Below are 17,273 nucleotides of genomic sequence, written 5' to 3'. Positions count from 1 at the left end.
GTCGTATGAATCACTATTGTTACAAGACTTCTGGGATTTAAGGGTATCTTCAAATAGCACAACGTACAAAAGGATGATAGTACATCATCAATAAACAACAAAAATGACTCTTCTTTTCATTTCTTTTGTCTCTAACTGCTCTCGTATTCATGGTATTGACACCATTGGGCTATTTTGGTTCATTCACTGGATTTCATTTGTATGCTTGTCCTCGAACTGAGTGTTTATTTGTGCATGTGGGTCTGGGTAGGTATGTGCACTGGTATACAAGTGAAAGTGTGTGTGCTTTTTATGCCTCCGCCACGAAGTGGTGCCGGAGGCATTATGTTTTCGGGTTGTCCGTCCGTCCGTCCTTCCGTCCGTCCGTCCTTCCGTCCGTCCGTAATGAATTTTGTGGACAGGGTAACTATCAAAACCTTTTGAGGTATCCTAATGAAACTTGGTATGTATGTGTATTAGGGGGTGAAGTTGTGCCTATCAACTTTTGGGTGCACATGCTCAAGGTCAAAGGTCAAAAAGGTCAAGGTCAAATACATAAAATTTCACTATTTCCATCATATCTATGCAACGCCTGAATATAGGTTCTTGAAACTTTGTGGTAACATGTATTACCCTATTAAGATTCTCGGGTGAAAGTTTGGGTCATGAGGTCAAAGGTCAAAGGTCAAAAGGTCAAGTGAAAATATTAAAACTTCACCTTTTTTCTCTGTACCTTGGAAATAATTGTTCAAGGTATCTTCATGGAACATAGTATACATACATGTACTGACTGGCAGTGATTATCTAGAGAATTTAGGGTTCATGGGGTCAAAGGTCAAGGGCAACACTTCAAAATTTTACTATTTCCCACATGTTTATGTAATGCCAGGAGAATTATTATTTTTTTTTTACACTTGGTGTTTGCATATAACCTAATAGAGATGCTCTGGAAATTTTTTTTTCTTTAGCTTTTGCCTCAAAGGTCAAAAGGTCAAAGATCAAGTGAAAGTGCGGAACTAAGTTTTTCCTCCATATCTCGGAAGTGGCTCAAGTTATCTTGAAACGTACTTCATATTTATGCATGTTCTGCCTGACAGTGGTTATCTTATGAATTTTAGGGTCAAAGGCCAGATGAAAATGGTAACAATGTAATATTCAATACAGAAATTGCACTTTTTCTCCATACCTTGAAAATTACTCAATGCATAAACGTATGAATGGGTCAAAGTCAAGTTAACGTCCTTGAATCCCAAATACATGCTCTCCTTTTCATCCAATTAAACCTAGGTCAAGGAAGGTGAACATTCAACACATTTGCGACAAACTTAATTGTCATTTTAATATTTTGCCAATTTTGTGAAAATGTAATCACACATTGTCCACATGTACTATCTAGACCTATTAGGAGAATCATGCATTATGGCGGAGGCATACCAGTCGCCATAGCGACATTTCTAGTTTTTTTCCTGTTTATGTTTCCCGCACTGGATCTTATTTGTTTTGTTTGCTTTTTTTCAATGGCTTATGTGCAACCGCTTCTCGTCTATGCACTTTGGATTTGTAAAATGTTGTGTTTGTGTTTCGTCTTTGTTACCATTATATTAGTTTTTTTTTTTATTCCAATTATATTTTGTATGAGATGCACGGCCCTATGGTAGAGCATTTCCGAGTGCGCTGAAAGGGCTACCCTGCTCAAAGAAAGCGGAATAAATAAATGAATAGGTGATTATTCATGATCCCCCGTGAATTCAAAATAACAAAGTCAAACAAACAGATGCAGATACCGAACAAAATATGAAAGCAATGATATTTTGAGTTTGCAATGCAGGGGCAAGGGGTGCACGTCACGAGACCGACATTCACGAATCATACAGCCCATGAGTCCTACAGTCACAACTTATGCAGCTCACGAGTCATACAGTCCACGAGTGCGACACTACGCAAACAAGGCTCGCGAGACCGACATGAATCTCTCGAACTCGTGGCCTGTTTTTACCCATAGTGTTACACTCATGGGCTTAAATTGCCTATATATTAGTGTCGAACTCATGGGCTTAAATTGCCTATATATTAGTGTCGAACTCATGGGCTGTTTACTCGTGGGCTGTATGACCCATGGACCTGTTTTCAGTGTCGAACTCGTGGGCTGTATGAATCTTGGGTGTCGGTTTCGTGGGATGACCCCGGGGCAAAGCTATCATCAACTAGAACCAAAGTAAATACAGATGAATAATAGGCGGTGAGAATATAAAGACAAACAATTATCTATTAAACCACTTTACATACATACATGACTCTCGTGTGGAAATGTGTTTGTTTGTGTGTGTGTGTGTGTGTGTGTGTGTGTGTGTGCGAATGTGTGCCTGTGTGTGTGTGTGTTTGAAAGAGGAAGATAACGATAATCACTTTCACAGGAGAACCTATATAGAACCGTTTTTCTTTTTAAAAAATGGCAGAGAAGTAGGAATTACCACAAATTTGTTGAAGTCATCGACAGATTTAGCAAGATTATTCATTTTGGTTTGTTGCATTGATACAAGACCAAAATTGAAACAGTTGTGTTCCCAGGAATTTGTAAGAACTGTGTGTATATTAGACCGTAGACACTAAAACAGACATTAATGTCGGCATATGCCCCTTTAGACATGAGTGGAGGTGACAGATTGTCAATGTTCAATGGGAGGATAGAAAAGAAAGAACAAAAAAAAAGACAGACAGACAGAAAGAAAGAAAGGATAGAAATGGGATATAACCACCTGCCCAAAGCAACTTGCTACTGTCTTTGAGCGAAGGCCACTACAGGGCTCACACCCGTAAATACAATGGAATGTCCCAGACCCCTTCACAAATTCGTACCAAAGATACCAAAATAAATGAAGAAAAAAATTGATTAAAAATCAATGATGTAGTTTGGCAAAAAACTGAATGGCTGTAGATATTAAGTATGAATTCCTCTACAAACTGCATTTTGGTTGGAAGATGAAAGCTTTTCTGATGGAATTTGAGGGGACTACATTTCATTGGGTACGTGTACGGAAAATAGGTGATTTTTTGAGTGACAAGAACTCGTAGTCTGGCTTTGCGGACCCCTGGACAGAATTTGGACTGAAGAATCCACCCTGAAAATTTGATGGATGAAAGGGTATAGATCTCACTTATCCAGGTTAGTGAAGCTGAAACACCTCATTTCTCCCAGCTATTTTACAGAATTTTTTTGAAATTTGATTTTTAACACACATCCCTATGGGGAAATATTTATGGGTGTGAGCCCTATAGAGGATGCATGCAATGCACACAAGTCTATGGGAAGTATTCATCCCATACAAGCTCTGCGGGTTTATGTTGATCTATTGTGTCAGATCTCATCCTCCCTCCCCCTTCTCCTTCCTACCCCCCTACCCCTCTCCTCTACCCCCCCCCCCCCTCTGTTTGGTTACAATTTGTTTTCTTATTATGTTGTTGTGGTACTAGATCTTTGTACATAGCAGTCATCAGTATCACACAACTTTGAATGACTGTGTTATTTTAATGTATTTTTTTTTTTTGGCTACCACTGAAACAGGTCAAAATTCATAAAGTTAGTCTGTTTGACAAAACAAAGTCTTTTAAACAGTCTTTTAAAACGTAAAACAGACATTAATGTCGCCATATGCCCCTTTAGACATGAGTGGAGGTGACAGATTGTCAATGTTCAATGGGAGGATAGAAAAGAAAGAACAAAAAAAAAGACAGACAGACAGAAAGAAAGAAAGGATAGAAATGGGATATAACCACCTGCCCAAAGCAACTTGCTACTGTCTTTGAGCGAAGGCCACTACAGGGCTCACACCCGTAAATACAATGGAATGTCCCAGACCCCTTCACAACTTCGTACCAAAGATACCAAAATAAATGAAGAAAAAAAAATTGATTAAAAATCAATGATGTAGTTTGGCAAAAAACTGAATGGCTGTAGATATTAAGTATGAATTCCTCTACAAACTGCATTTTGGTTGGAAGATGAAAGCTTTTCTGATGGAATTTGAGGGACTACATTTCATTGGGTACGTGTACGGAAAATAGGTGATTTTTTGAGTGACAAGAACTCGTAATCTGGCTTTGCGGACCCCTGGACAGAATTTGGACTGAAGAATCCACCCTGAAAATTTGATGGATGAAAGGGTATAGATCTCACTTATCCAGGTTAGTGAAGCTGAAACACCTCATTTCTCCCAGCTATTTTACAGAATTTTTTGAAATTTGATTTTTAACACACATCCCTATGGGGAAATATTTATGGGTGTGAGCCCTATAGAGGATGCATGCAACAGCAATGCACACAAGTCTATGGGAAGTATTCATCCCATACAAGCTCTGCGGGTTTATGTTGATCTATTGTGTCAGATCTCTTCCTCCCTCCCCCTTCTCCTTCCTACTCCCCCCCTACCCCTCTCTTCTACCCCCCCCCCCTCTGTTTGGTTACAATTTGTTTTCTTATTATGTTGTTGTGGTACTAGATGTTTGTACATAGCAGTCATCAGTATCACACAACTTTGAATGACTGTGTTATTTTAATGTATTTTTTTGTTTTGGCTACCACTGAAACAGGTCAAAATTCATAAAGTTAGTCTGTTTGACAAAACAAAGTCTTTTAAAGTACGTTGTAGGCAATAATGTGATGATGACACCCCCATAATCAAGGATTACTGCCTGCATCTATGTATTCATCTTATGAAGAACTGATCAACACTACATTTTTATTAAAAAAAAGAAAAACCTCAAAGGGCATGAGTTTCAAAAGTGTCCCTTTGAGAAGCTTTGTAACCCTTGAATTTGTAATTTCCCATATGATGTAGGGGCAAATATCATCAAAAACACATTTATGATGTTTAAAAGTCAAATGAGAAATATGACCTCCACTATAGGGCTCACACACGTAAATACAATGGAATGTCCCAGACCCCTTCACAAATTCGTACCAAAGATACCAAAATAAAAAGTGAAGAAAAAATTTGATTGAAAATCAATGATGCAGTTTGGCAAAAAACTGAATGGCTGTAGATATTAAGTATGAATTCCTCTACAAACTGCATTTTGGTTGGAAGATGAAAGCTTTTCTGATGGAATTTGAGGGGACTATATTTCATTGGGTACGTGTACGGAAAATAGGTGATTTTTTGAGTGACAAGAACTCGTAGTCTGGCTTTGCGGACCCCTGGACAGAATTTGGACTGAAGATTCCACCCTGAACATTTGATGGATGAAAGGGTATATCTCACTTATCCAGGTTAGTGAAGCTGAAACACCTCATTTCTCCCAGCTATTTTACAGAATTTTTTGAAATTTGATTTTTAACACACATCCCTATGGGGAAATATTTATGGGTGTGAGCCCTATAATTGGCGATCCCAAAGCACCGATCTCCTCGATCGAGGGTGGATGTCACGTGACTCAAAAATGGGAGTTTGTTTTTATCTATTGAATAAATGTATAGAATTAATATTTGTTTAAATCCATTTGACCAGCATTTCTTGTAAGAATTAATGCAGAATGAAAAATGTATTTCTCCTAAAAATCTGAGAGCTACTCGAGGTTGCATTGGTATGGACTTTTGACATAATATTGAGCTGAAATCTAGACTAGCAGTTGTTATGGAAACCTGCTAGAAGTTTTTTTTTTTTTTTTTTTTTTTTTTTTTTTTTTTTTTTTTTTTTAGTGTGTTAATGTCGTGAGACGGTGCCCCTTGCTCTCTTCTTTAATTCAATTGCCGGAGGAGAGGAATTTTGTGCTCAGGAGGTTGTCCCGACGTTATGGGGTAAAGTCTGTTCATACCTAGTCTAGCTTCTGGACTCTTTTTACTCGTAGGGGTGATTCAGTGTACGCGACAAGCCGTATGAGGGCGTGACACCCGAGGATTGCGATACGCCGAGAACTGCGATACCCGAGTCGTTGGGCGCGCAGTCTCTCGATTATCGCTATCAGAAAATTTGCGCCTTCTCTTGGTTTATCGCACCAAGGAAAAGGGGACGGAGCCCAGACTAGTTCATACCATGCAAAAGACAGAAAAGAATGAAGGGGGGGGGGGGGTAGGGGGTAGGAGAGGGAGAGAACAGAGACCTAAGGAGTAGGAAGTTGGCTTCAAAACGTGGGGGAGAGACAGAGAGGGGGGGGGGGGGGCAGTGGAAAGATTCAGAGAAAAGGGACATCAAGAGTGGGAGCGAAATAAATGTGATTCATGCGTAGACACAAACGATATTGGCAGTCGCATTGTTAGCCTTGAACGAGCCCACGAACTTGACGCTCTCTACGCACAGTATCGACTTGTTCTGCATGTTTCTACACTGTTGCACTTCGGACATTGAGTCCCGCGTTCGAAAAACACAAACCTGTATTCGGGTGTTTAAACTTGTATGAAATCGCTCCTTGGTTGCACTCTTCTTCGAGATCGCGATCGACACAACAATCATGGACTCAGAGGCATCGAAACATTCCAATCTGCCTAAAGATGAAGCACCGTCGACTGTTGAAGGGCAATGCTGCCAGAAAGAGTCTGGTGGGAACGTGAGTACAAGTTAAACGTGCTATACATTTCTTATAACCAAATTTTGGGATGTGCCCAGATTACAGATTGCGGAACTTAAGTCATACGATGAAGATACACGGTATTATATGCACTCACTCTATAGACTTTCAATACAACAAACAGGCTTGTACCTTTTGGAATTCTCCTCAGTTTTCCTCTTGATATTGTGAAATATGATCAGTTGATATAGACATTTATTCTACTATGCAGGTGTCTTGGTATTCAAGAAATTTAGACAGAAATCACAAAATCCATCGTAAGATTGATGAAATAATGGCGAATAGGCATATCGGTACGATGTCGGTTGAAGCACGAGCTACAGACTGTCGGCCGTTGAATTCTTTAACCAAAACGCAGCTAAGTTGTGGTGTTACAAATTGTGAAAATCCTTGGAGCACTACTAATGCACCATTACATCCTAAGCTCAATATTATATTATATATGATTTTGTGTTCTGCTTCGTAAGTTCGCCAGTCGAATCGAAATGTATTGCGGTCATCCAGCCGTTTTGTAGTTCAAATTCATTTTCGATCTGTAAAACGTGCATTCATGCCAATCAAATCCAAATCGGTATCATTAAGATTTGTAGAAAGTACATGTATACTCCGACTTTGCGAAGCGGTCATTCAGTGAAATTGGCGAAAGGCGGGGAAAATATATATATTTAACGCTTCGAGGACTTAATTATAGCACGAATGATGTTCTTAATGGGTATTCTTATTTTGATTGAAGGAGGGCCTTAATGCCGAATCGTTTGACCGAAGTACGATTTTGAACGCATAAAAAAGGGGGAAAAACGAAATTGAATGGGTATCTTAATGCTGCTAATTTTGGCACGTGTTAAAATTAATGACAAGATTATCAAACTAAATAACAGACGTACGCAAATGACTGCAAAGGCTGCAATTGTGAGCTTTAGAATCTGTGACGCGAAAGCTAAATACGACACTGTTATTGGCTAATTGATTAAATGGTGTTCTGCGCATGCGTTAGGCAGCTGTTTCCTTTCTTCAACCCGAGAGGCTGCGTACGACGTCTGAGCGTTCGCGTCACAGATGTGAAGCTCGCTTTTATGAGTGTTACAAAGCCCCTAATCAGATACTGCAGATACTGCATTCACATTGCCTTGAAAACAACAAATACTTCGGAATTGCACCAGGACAATTGCCTAAGCGCTGGGAACATGTTTGCCTTAAGCGTTTTAAATAGATTTTCCTTGTTATCACTATCATTATTATTTTACCGGTGAACAGTCTCGTATAGCAAACGTGTCATTTTAATACATTGCTCTCGAGCTGTCTCGGCACAATTCCAATGCAGATCCTTGATAGGGCAATAACATTCACAATGTAGAACTTTCTTCCGGTTCCAAGGTCCCCCCCCCCCAAGTGTAGCACATGCTTTGTATTTACGTATGAATCACTGGGGGCTTTGGATGAATTATGGTGGGGGGGGGGGGATAAATCCAGGTTTCCCGTCCAATTTTGCACTCAGTGCGTGACAAAGTATAAATGGATCATTCAAGCACGCACAATAGTGCAGCAACAACAACAACAAAAAAAAAAAATACAAAGCAGTGATTCATAATCGCCACAGAGCAAACAAAAATGCACAATTGGCATTCGAATTCGCTTTAGAGACATTTAAAGGTGCAGGAACGTCTTTCATATTTGCTCAACTCCAGAATTCAAGTTTAGCACGGGTCACGTGAATAAAGGTATAGAGCATTCAGTTTCGCCAAAAGGTATTCAAGTTTATAACTATAGTGCATTCAATCGAGCTCTGTATCTACTGTGTATACAGTAGGCCTTTTAATTGTTTTATGCGTATAATTTTTTTTTCAATTCAATTCAATTCAAAGTTTATTTCATTTTTCGACAAAACATATGTTTCACTTCATTCAATAACAAAGAATAAGATAAGTAGAACATAGTGAAATGAAAAGACTACAACAATTGAGGACCTATAATAATCATATATTGTATAATAAGAAAGAAACATAAGTGATCAAAGTGAAATACATACATACCGTTGCTTTAAGTGCGAAAAATGGAGGGACTCACTAAAAAGACAGAGCTTGTATTATGTGGGCCCTCTGGAGAAGAACATCAATGAAAAAATAATTTGAATCATCGTAGATACAAAAAAAATAACAAAGTGGAAGAAGTCTGGAAGCCCACTAAAAATTCGATTAACAAAAAAATACAATTACATAGACGCGAACAAACATGAGACAGGACTAGGCAACAAGACAACTACTGGAGAAAAGGTTGTACAGGACAAAACGGGATGGACAAGACTGACGAACTGAAGACAAAATAGCAGACAAGGACGCAAAAGACAAACAGAAACAGTAACATAACAGAAATAACATAAACAGCGATCTTCGGCAGAAGCATGCCAAGAGAAACAGAAGATAGTTGTAGGGGAAAGTAAAATTTTGACGCCTGAAAGAAAGACGAGGAAATAGAAAATAATATATCAAAAAACAAACTGAATATTACAAAAATAAGATTTGATAATAAAGTTGTTGAAGATCCTGGTGATATAGCAAATATTTTTAATTCTTATTTTTCAATGATTGGAGAGAATCTGACAAAAGAAGTACCGCAGTCCGATACGTATTTTGCAAAATTTTTAGGTCAATCCAATCCTTCGATACAATTAATCACGAAATTTTACTTTATAAATTGTCTCATTATGGTATACGAGGGAAGGCCTTGGAGTGGTTCAGGAGTTACCTGCAAAACCGAAAACAATATGTATCTTTGAACGAGCACAGCTCTAGTCCTGAAGTTATTAAATGTGGCGTCCCTCTGGGTAGTATATTAAGACCTTTACTTTTCATCATTTACATAAATGATTTTTGTAGATCATCTGATACACTTTCTTTTATACTTTTTGCCGATGATTCAAATATTTTCTTCTCCCACCAAAATCCAATCACTCTTGTCGATACTGTTAATTATGAATTTAAAAAAGTGACTCAATGGATAAGAGCCAATAAATTATCACTGAATCTTCACAAAACTAATTATATGTTATTCAGTAAGTCTATAGAAGTTTTACGCACAGATATCATCTTTGATGACGTTCACTTAGAGCGTGTATCTCATACAAAGTTTCTCGGTATTACAGTGGACGATAAACTTTCGTGGAAGCCTCATGTTATTAATATCAGTAAAATAATTTCGCGTAATATTGGTATTATTAATAGACTTAAATCTCTTATCCCGTTGTCTTCTTTACTGACGTTGTATTTTTCATTAATATTACCTTATTTAGATTATGGAATCTTAGCATGGGGTAGTGCCCATCAACCTTTATTAGATAGATTATTGTTATTACAAAAAAAGGCACTTCGTATTATTTGTGGCGTTTCTCCATGTTCCCATGCAGATCCATTATTTGTTAGATATAAGATTTTAAAAATCAAAGATTTGTTTTTCTTTCAGCTGGGTCAGTTTATGTTTAATTATAACACAAATGCACTTCCCAGCATTTTTGATTTAATGTTTCCACGAAATCAATCTTTTCATAATTATCCCACCAGGCGATCAAATGAGTTTCATTTACCCCTTCTGAGAACATTATTGGCTCAAAATACATTTATATACACTGGCCCTAGATTTTGGAATTCTTTAAGTTGTGATATAAAAAATTCTCTATCTTTGAATTCGTTTAAGCGTAAGTTGAAAGTTTTTTGTTGAACTCATATTAAGATATATACGATTCATTACTTAGCTGGTCTTTACAGCCTAAGGGTTCATCGTCAATCATTGATTTCATTATTGTGTATTTTTTTACATTATCTTATTTGTATAAACTTTGCTCGGCTGATCGAGCTGAAACACCTCAATTCCCTCTTCTGATCCCGATGTTCAGCGTGTTGGCTTTTCCTTTCATTTCCTTTTTCTTTCTCTCCTTTCTTTCCATTATTCTTTTGCGTTTTATTACTGTCATGGTATACCCTACTGTAAAGTCATGTAATGTCGTTGTGTTTCTACTGTCTTGTTCTCTCCTGTCTTTGTAAAAAAAAAATAAAAGTTTAATGTATTCACAAGAATCCTTTGAGTGGTTCACAATTTAAAAGCATGCTTTTCAGTGAACTTCTCAGTTCTTTCTTTTTTTCCCCTCCAAACATAACTTTGTATTTGTATTTGTTAACCATTATCTACCATGTAAAGTCGAATACATGCCTATGTTATATCTTCCGATTCATTTCGTGTTATGTTTGACGAAAAAGAAAGAAGGAATGAAATAAATGAAATGAAATGAAATGAAATGAGGGACGTATGAACAGGAGTAACATACGGAAAGTCAACTTCTAGACGCTATGGGCAGAATATCATAAATGACAACATTACAAACATCCAGGGGGAAAAAATACTATTAATTCTTGGAAGAGGGGACAAAGTGAACAGGTCAGTATGTAAAAAAAAAAAAAAGCCAAAAGGTTAATTCAGTATTGTAGAGTCATACGATTGCAATAAAAAAGACTTCAGTCTCCTCTTGAAAGAATGGATGGAGCATTTTTTATGTGATGATTCAAAGAATTCCAATAATTTACTTAAAAACTAGTCATGAAAGAAAAGTCATCGTACATGATTTCAAAGTGTCTTCTTCTGAATCATTAGGTATCATTTATTATGTGGTATATGTCAACGCCTGCTGAAGAGGAGACACTGTTTAAAAGAGTGAAACACCGACTAACGCTTAAGTAATGTATGATTATACGTGGTGTATATACTATTGTGAGTTGGGTATTGATTTTGTTTTGGCATGCAAATTTCACAAAAATACCCATACCGAAATTAATCATGAAATCCATATCAAAACACACGCACTCATACAGTCAGTCGAGCTTGTACACATACACATTAACGTCGGTCCAAAGTCATGCTTTTACTGTTGGGCCCATGTTGGCCCGATGGCCGAAATGGCGTCGGAGCGACGTCATAGTGACGTAGGACCAACATACACACTTTCAAGTTGGATTTACATTGGACAAAATGCAGTATTCAAAGTGAAAGTATGGTTGGCATAAAGTTGATTTGGCATTGTGCCGACGTCCTATGTTGGCCCGATGGCCAAAATTACGTCGGAGCGACGTAATATTTCGTACATTGTGCTAACGTACACACTATTAAATTGGATTAGCACCAGTGTGTTATACTGCCCTCTTACGGGCAGTGTTTGAGAAGTATTTTAAATTGTTGTTGTACAACCTTCGCCCCTTTCGGCCGGCAGTTTGTGTTGCGTGAGCATAATAAAGTTTGCTTAAACCGTAACTATTGTGACTGGTTATCCATCTTCGAACGATGTTCATTTAATGGCGTGGTGGCAGCTACATGGGATCAAGTACCCTACTCTTCCCTCATTACCGATGGATTTTATGCATGATATGGCAGCCAGTTGGTCGGCAAAACGTGTCGTGATAGGTAGTTATGGTTTGCTCGCATCTGCTGTAGTCCCATACATAGCCTTTGAATGGCTGTTCCCTGTCCCCTATTGAGGCAACGACCTCGCACCCAGGCCCGAGAGAGAGGCCGCCCCTACCAGTATCCTAACCAGAAGTACAATGTACCAGGTACCTTACAGTGTTTACGATTCTGAGTCAATTCAAATCAAAAGAAATGAAAGCAATGAATGGATGACTGAGGATGATTATGTCGGTCTTGATTATGATGATTTCTGTGACGATTATGATGATGAAAGTGAATATGACAGTTGTGATGAGCCCTTCGGGGACCCTAACCAACCTCGTCCCCATGAGGATAGAGTATTGCATGCTACTCGGTATGATGCTGTCAATCCAAGTTCATGTAGCATTACTCCTCGTTCTGTCCCTATATGTATGAGTAGTCTTAGTGTTAGTGAGTCCAGTCGTTCTAATGTTAGACAGAAAGTTCACAGTTGCCCAATATGTCTCGTGGCCAATCGCCCGAACCAGCATCACATCAGTGATTGCTCATTCCTACCAGAGCATGAAAGAGATATCGTTACATGTGCTTGCCAAGCGGCGTCCATCCTTGGCTACTCTGATTCCCTGTGTCCATATGACAATTATCTGGATGATTATGATGAGCTAGAGTCAGAATGTGATTTCTCAGAAGTTGATGAATGTTTTGATAATCTTCATAACAGTGCTTTGGCTACAGATATTGTCTGCTTGTCTGCTAGGGTATGTGTTGCTGATTCAGACAGTACTAGTCTTGGAGATGCAAAGGATATGTCGGATTTAGACGGGTCAATAGGGTTTCAAGACAATTCTTACTGCTATGATCGTGGCTCATCACAGTCGGATGAGTTCCACTTTCGGGTTGATCGGTCACCACAGTCTCCAGTAGTCAGTCCCTCGGTATTGCCTGAAAAGGCCTGTATGTCTCCCTACACTGATCTTGACCATGGTCAAAAGAGTGTCCAGGTTACTCTTGTCAGCGGTTCTCCACAGAACTTCATTGGCTATTCAGTGTTTAAGAGTCTTGGCGGTGTTTTTACGGACTCTTCTGAGGTTTATCCAGTTGACCATTCTTCACAGTATGCAGTCGTTGGAGGGACATGCCTTACATTTACCAGAGATGGAAAGGCATTTCTCTTTGAAGGGTTAGTTGTTGACTCTCCGGATGTTTTAGTTGAGGCAGGCATTCCGTTCATAGTGTTACACGATATTGCCATCCGTCCCGCGAAGCGCCGCATCACAATTGGTGATGGACCTTCGTACACCTATGGTCCTGATCCTACACCAGGGACAGATACTCGGCTGTCCCGTACGCCTCCAATGTCTCTCAGCCTTCCCCGTTACAACCCACCTTCATCCATCCCTGACGATGTGACTGAACCTTCACCAGCCAGCAACGGTCACCACCAAGGCATAGGCCTACGCCCATGTTCCCAGGATGCTGAACCTGCACGTCCGTGTCTAGCTCAGTCTGAGCTAGCCATCATTTGCACCCCTGAGATGAATGGCACCATCCCCGATGTCACTGATGATTCCTGTGATGCCCTAGCCACACCTCGTCATCTCTGTGGCTGGCCAGCATGTCAGCCATCTTCAGATGTCAACCAGTGTTCCTTGGACACCTCACCCCCTGATGAGCTTCCTGTGGATGTTCTAAACATCAGTGTTGGTAACACTACCACTCCTCATCGACACAGTGCCCCCCCCCCCCCAGACCATCCTCGCATTATCGAGATCAACGACCCTCCTGGGCGCCCCCAGATGCCTCAAGTGGACCCCGTGCCTTCACCAATGCCTCCACTCCTGGAGGTACATCTCGCTTTCCACGGGGCGAGAAGATTCCTGCATGTCGTCTTCATCTTAACACACCTGTGATGTCTCCAACCTCAGACATTGCTCCTCACCCTCAACCAGGTCACTACACGTGCTTGCATGTAGGACCCCCTCCTGGCCGTCCTCCAGACATTGACTGTTTATCCAGAAGGTGATAACCTCCACTTGTGACCTCGGCTACCGGATGTTTCTGGACTCTGATTTGTGACTTGAATTATGTGCTATATACTACTTCACCTTTATACGTTTTGTTAAATTCATATATCTCTGTATGTAATAGGATAAACGGACTGTTTTCATTGAAATAACAAAGGATTTTTAAGTTTATGGAATATTGTTTTTTTTTTTATCACAATGTATAACGTACGTGTAATTAGTGTTTCGAAGTGAGAAACAAACTTGCGATGTATAAGTTTGTGATCCATTCTGTTTTATGCCCAAGGTAATATTGTAAATTTTAGTTGACAATTATGTTAGTTACATTGGAATTTTTTCTGACAACGAGTGAAGTTTGTGTGAATTGTGTAGTTCTGCATCTTTTGATGTTTTCGACACTCTGAGATTTAAAACTTGTGTTCATTTTTTGTTTGTTTGTTTTTGTGATTGTATGGAATGAATCTATGCATGTATTCCTTTTTTGTTTAAGGATATTACAAACTTGATAATATTCCTGTTATGGTTTTAATGTTTTGCAATGATTCTGATTCAATGTAATGTACAGAAACAGTACATATATATTGTTATTGGATGCAAGTCCATGTTGTGGTGTACATCACGTAAGCAGCCAGGTGACTTGCACATAGCAAGTTGTGCAAATTAGAATTACATGTTTATCTTTTTATTTGTATGTAGCATGCACATGACTGTTTTGATGGCAACTCATTAAGTATAGGGGTGCGTTCGAGCGCTCTAAAGCGAACCAAAGCGAACTGAACTAAAGCGTACCGTACCGTACCATGCCAATTTTGGAGCGTTCGAGCGCTCTGTGGAGAAAGCGTACTCACGAGTTATTTTTAGAAAGGTCACGCTTGTTTGTAGCAAGAATGTCATTCACCCCTGGCGCTTGAACTACTTACAGCTGTCCAGAACAAAGAGAATGATGTTTTTGCATTGTGACGTATGCGCATGATACGCGCATGCTTTACAACGAACTTTTGGTACGCTTTGGAACGCTTTTGGAGCACATCGGGAAGTGGTCCACTTTTGGCTCGGTACAGTACGGTACGGTACACTTTAGGAGCGTTCGAATGCTCCTCTGGCGCGGGTACGGTACGGTACAGTTCGCTTTAGGAGAGCGCTCGAACGCACCCTAAGTCAGCATTTTTATGTTTGTGTTTTTGCCTTTCATTTTGCCCAATGTGTATGATTCTTAGAGTCATTTCCTGTGTCTTATGTCAAATACATGTATGATGCTTGTTTGATTTTTTTTTGTTGCACATGCAAGGGTAGAATACCAGTAACAGGTTTTTTTGATAAAGAAAAGATGAATGTATGTATGATGATAATTTGTAATTATATGAAGTCTGCATGATATGTATGGTAACACATTGTACATAGCACATAGTTTTGATGTACCTCATGTAGCTCATCCTTCCCCTTTTTTTGATATATACGAATCATGTGTCAGGTCATATTGTATGGAGTGACGTCGATGTAGGATTCCGTTTTTGATGCATGTGTACAAAGCAGTTCATATAGTGATACACTTTAAGGACAAAATATGGTTCGGAAGTTTGAGTATGTTTTCAAAAGTATGATACAGGTGTATTTGATCTCTGCTCATTTCTTTTTTACTGAATATATCGTTTTCAGTTGTTGTGTTTGGTATATGCCAAAGGGTTGTACATTTTGTAGTAATAATTCACATGATAAGTCGATGATGACACTAAGGTTTTGATATTGTTACATCAGGTGGATGACTATTCTCAGCGGCTTTCATATACATGTGTGTCTTACTCATACCGATTTGAATACATGTATCAGGTACGACATGTATTATAATGAATACACACCATTGTTGTTTTCCATGCCATATACTGTTTACTTAACCTGTAATGTGTTTATGCTTTAATTTGATTTATCTAGGGATTTTTGTTTCTGTCCTTTTGGGGCCTACAGTTGGTCATCTATTTGGTTCTGACAGCATTGTGTTTCTTTGGGGGACTGTACAGGAAAGACAGCTATGGTGTGGTGTTTATGTACTGTTGTTTCACATTCCATCAGAAGAAAAGTAATTACAGCTGTATGTTATTCATGCACAGTGTTTGATAGTGTTGTAACAAAAGAGTGAATGAGAATGTGGAGATCATGGTACTTATGTACAATAGTAATGTTTCATGTTGTGAGAAAAGGGTAGAATGTGAGTGAGTTAGTATGTATTTGATAGTTGATATTGTGAAATATTTTCTGGTTTTTACAGCGTAAGGTAGTTGATTTTGCAGTTGTATTTAGTGTCATTTTCTATAATTGGTAGAATGTACATGAAGGCATATGTAAAGCATAGATTATTGTTACGTTTGTATGCACAGGATTCTGATTGTTGCTCCAATGAGTGGGTATACATGTATGTACTGTATAGCAGTGCTGATTACAGCTAATGTAAAGATAATGTTTTATATTACGGTGTAGTTAGTTGCCAGTCAGTTCATACACGCTTTTGGAGACATTGTGTCTGTATTATATCGGGATAATGTTTGTGTTAATGGTAACAAATCATTGAGTGTTCGTAATGTGGTCTACCTATCCATGCAATTAGTCGGAAGTTTGACTGGCTTAATTCCACACACATTCCTGGCAGATTGAATGTGCATGATTATTCGAATGCCAAGTGTTTTCCTTTCTGATATGTAGAAGAAGACAGAAAGAAGAAAGTGATTGCACCAGTGTGTTATACTGCTCTCTTACGGGCAGTGTTTGAGAAGTATGTTAAATTGTTGTTGTACAACCTTCGCCCCTTTCGGCCGGCAGTTTGTGTTGCGTGAGCATAATAAAGTTTGCTTAAACCGTAACTATTGTGACTGGTTATCACATCTTCGAACGATGTTCATTTAATGACGTAGCATTGGACAAATGCAGTATTCAAAGTGGAAATGTGGTCGATATGATGTTGCTATAGGACATTGGGCAAACGTACGTCCAACGTCAGACTTTCATTGTTGGACCAGTGGTGGCCCGACGACCAAAATGACGTTGAGCCAACTTGTTGGGCTAACATACAGACATGACGTTTGACCAACAGTGGGCCAACGCAGCATTCAAAGTGGTAATATGGTTGGTATTACGTCGGTCTGACATTGAACCAACTTTGTTCCAAAGTCAGGCTTTCACTGTTGGGGCAATGTTGACCCAATGGCCAAAATGACGTCGAAGCAACCTAAATATTTCGAACGTTGTTCCAACAAACACATTTTAAAGTTGGATTAACATTTGGCAGTTGCG

At 39.1% G+C, this 17,273-nt stretch overlaps 1 protein-coding gene across 1 annotated transcript in view; it reads left to right on the top strand.

Annotated features, from left to right (window-relative positions):
* Positions 1-6,423: 6,423 nt before the first annotated feature.
* The window catches only part of LOC140238677 (uncharacterized), a 29,683-nt gene continuing 18,833 nt past the window's right edge, over positions 6,424-17,273 (top strand). Inside the window, exon 1 of the mRNA XM_072318576.1 lies at positions 6,424-6,519. Within this exon, the coding sequence (XP_072174677.1) occupies positions 6,424-6,519 (96 nt within the window). The remainder of the gene's footprint in view (positions 6,520-17,273) is intronic.

The sequence above is a fragment of the Diadema setosum genome, chromosome 15, assembly GCF_964275005.1.
Source record: "Diadema setosum chromosome 15, eeDiaSeto1, whole genome shotgun sequence".
In the NCBI taxonomy this organism is placed as follows: Eukaryota; Metazoa; Echinodermata; class Echinoidea; order Diadematoida; family Diadematidae; genus Diadema; species Diadema setosum.
This window is presented reverse-complemented; position numbering and strand designations above follow the sequence as displayed.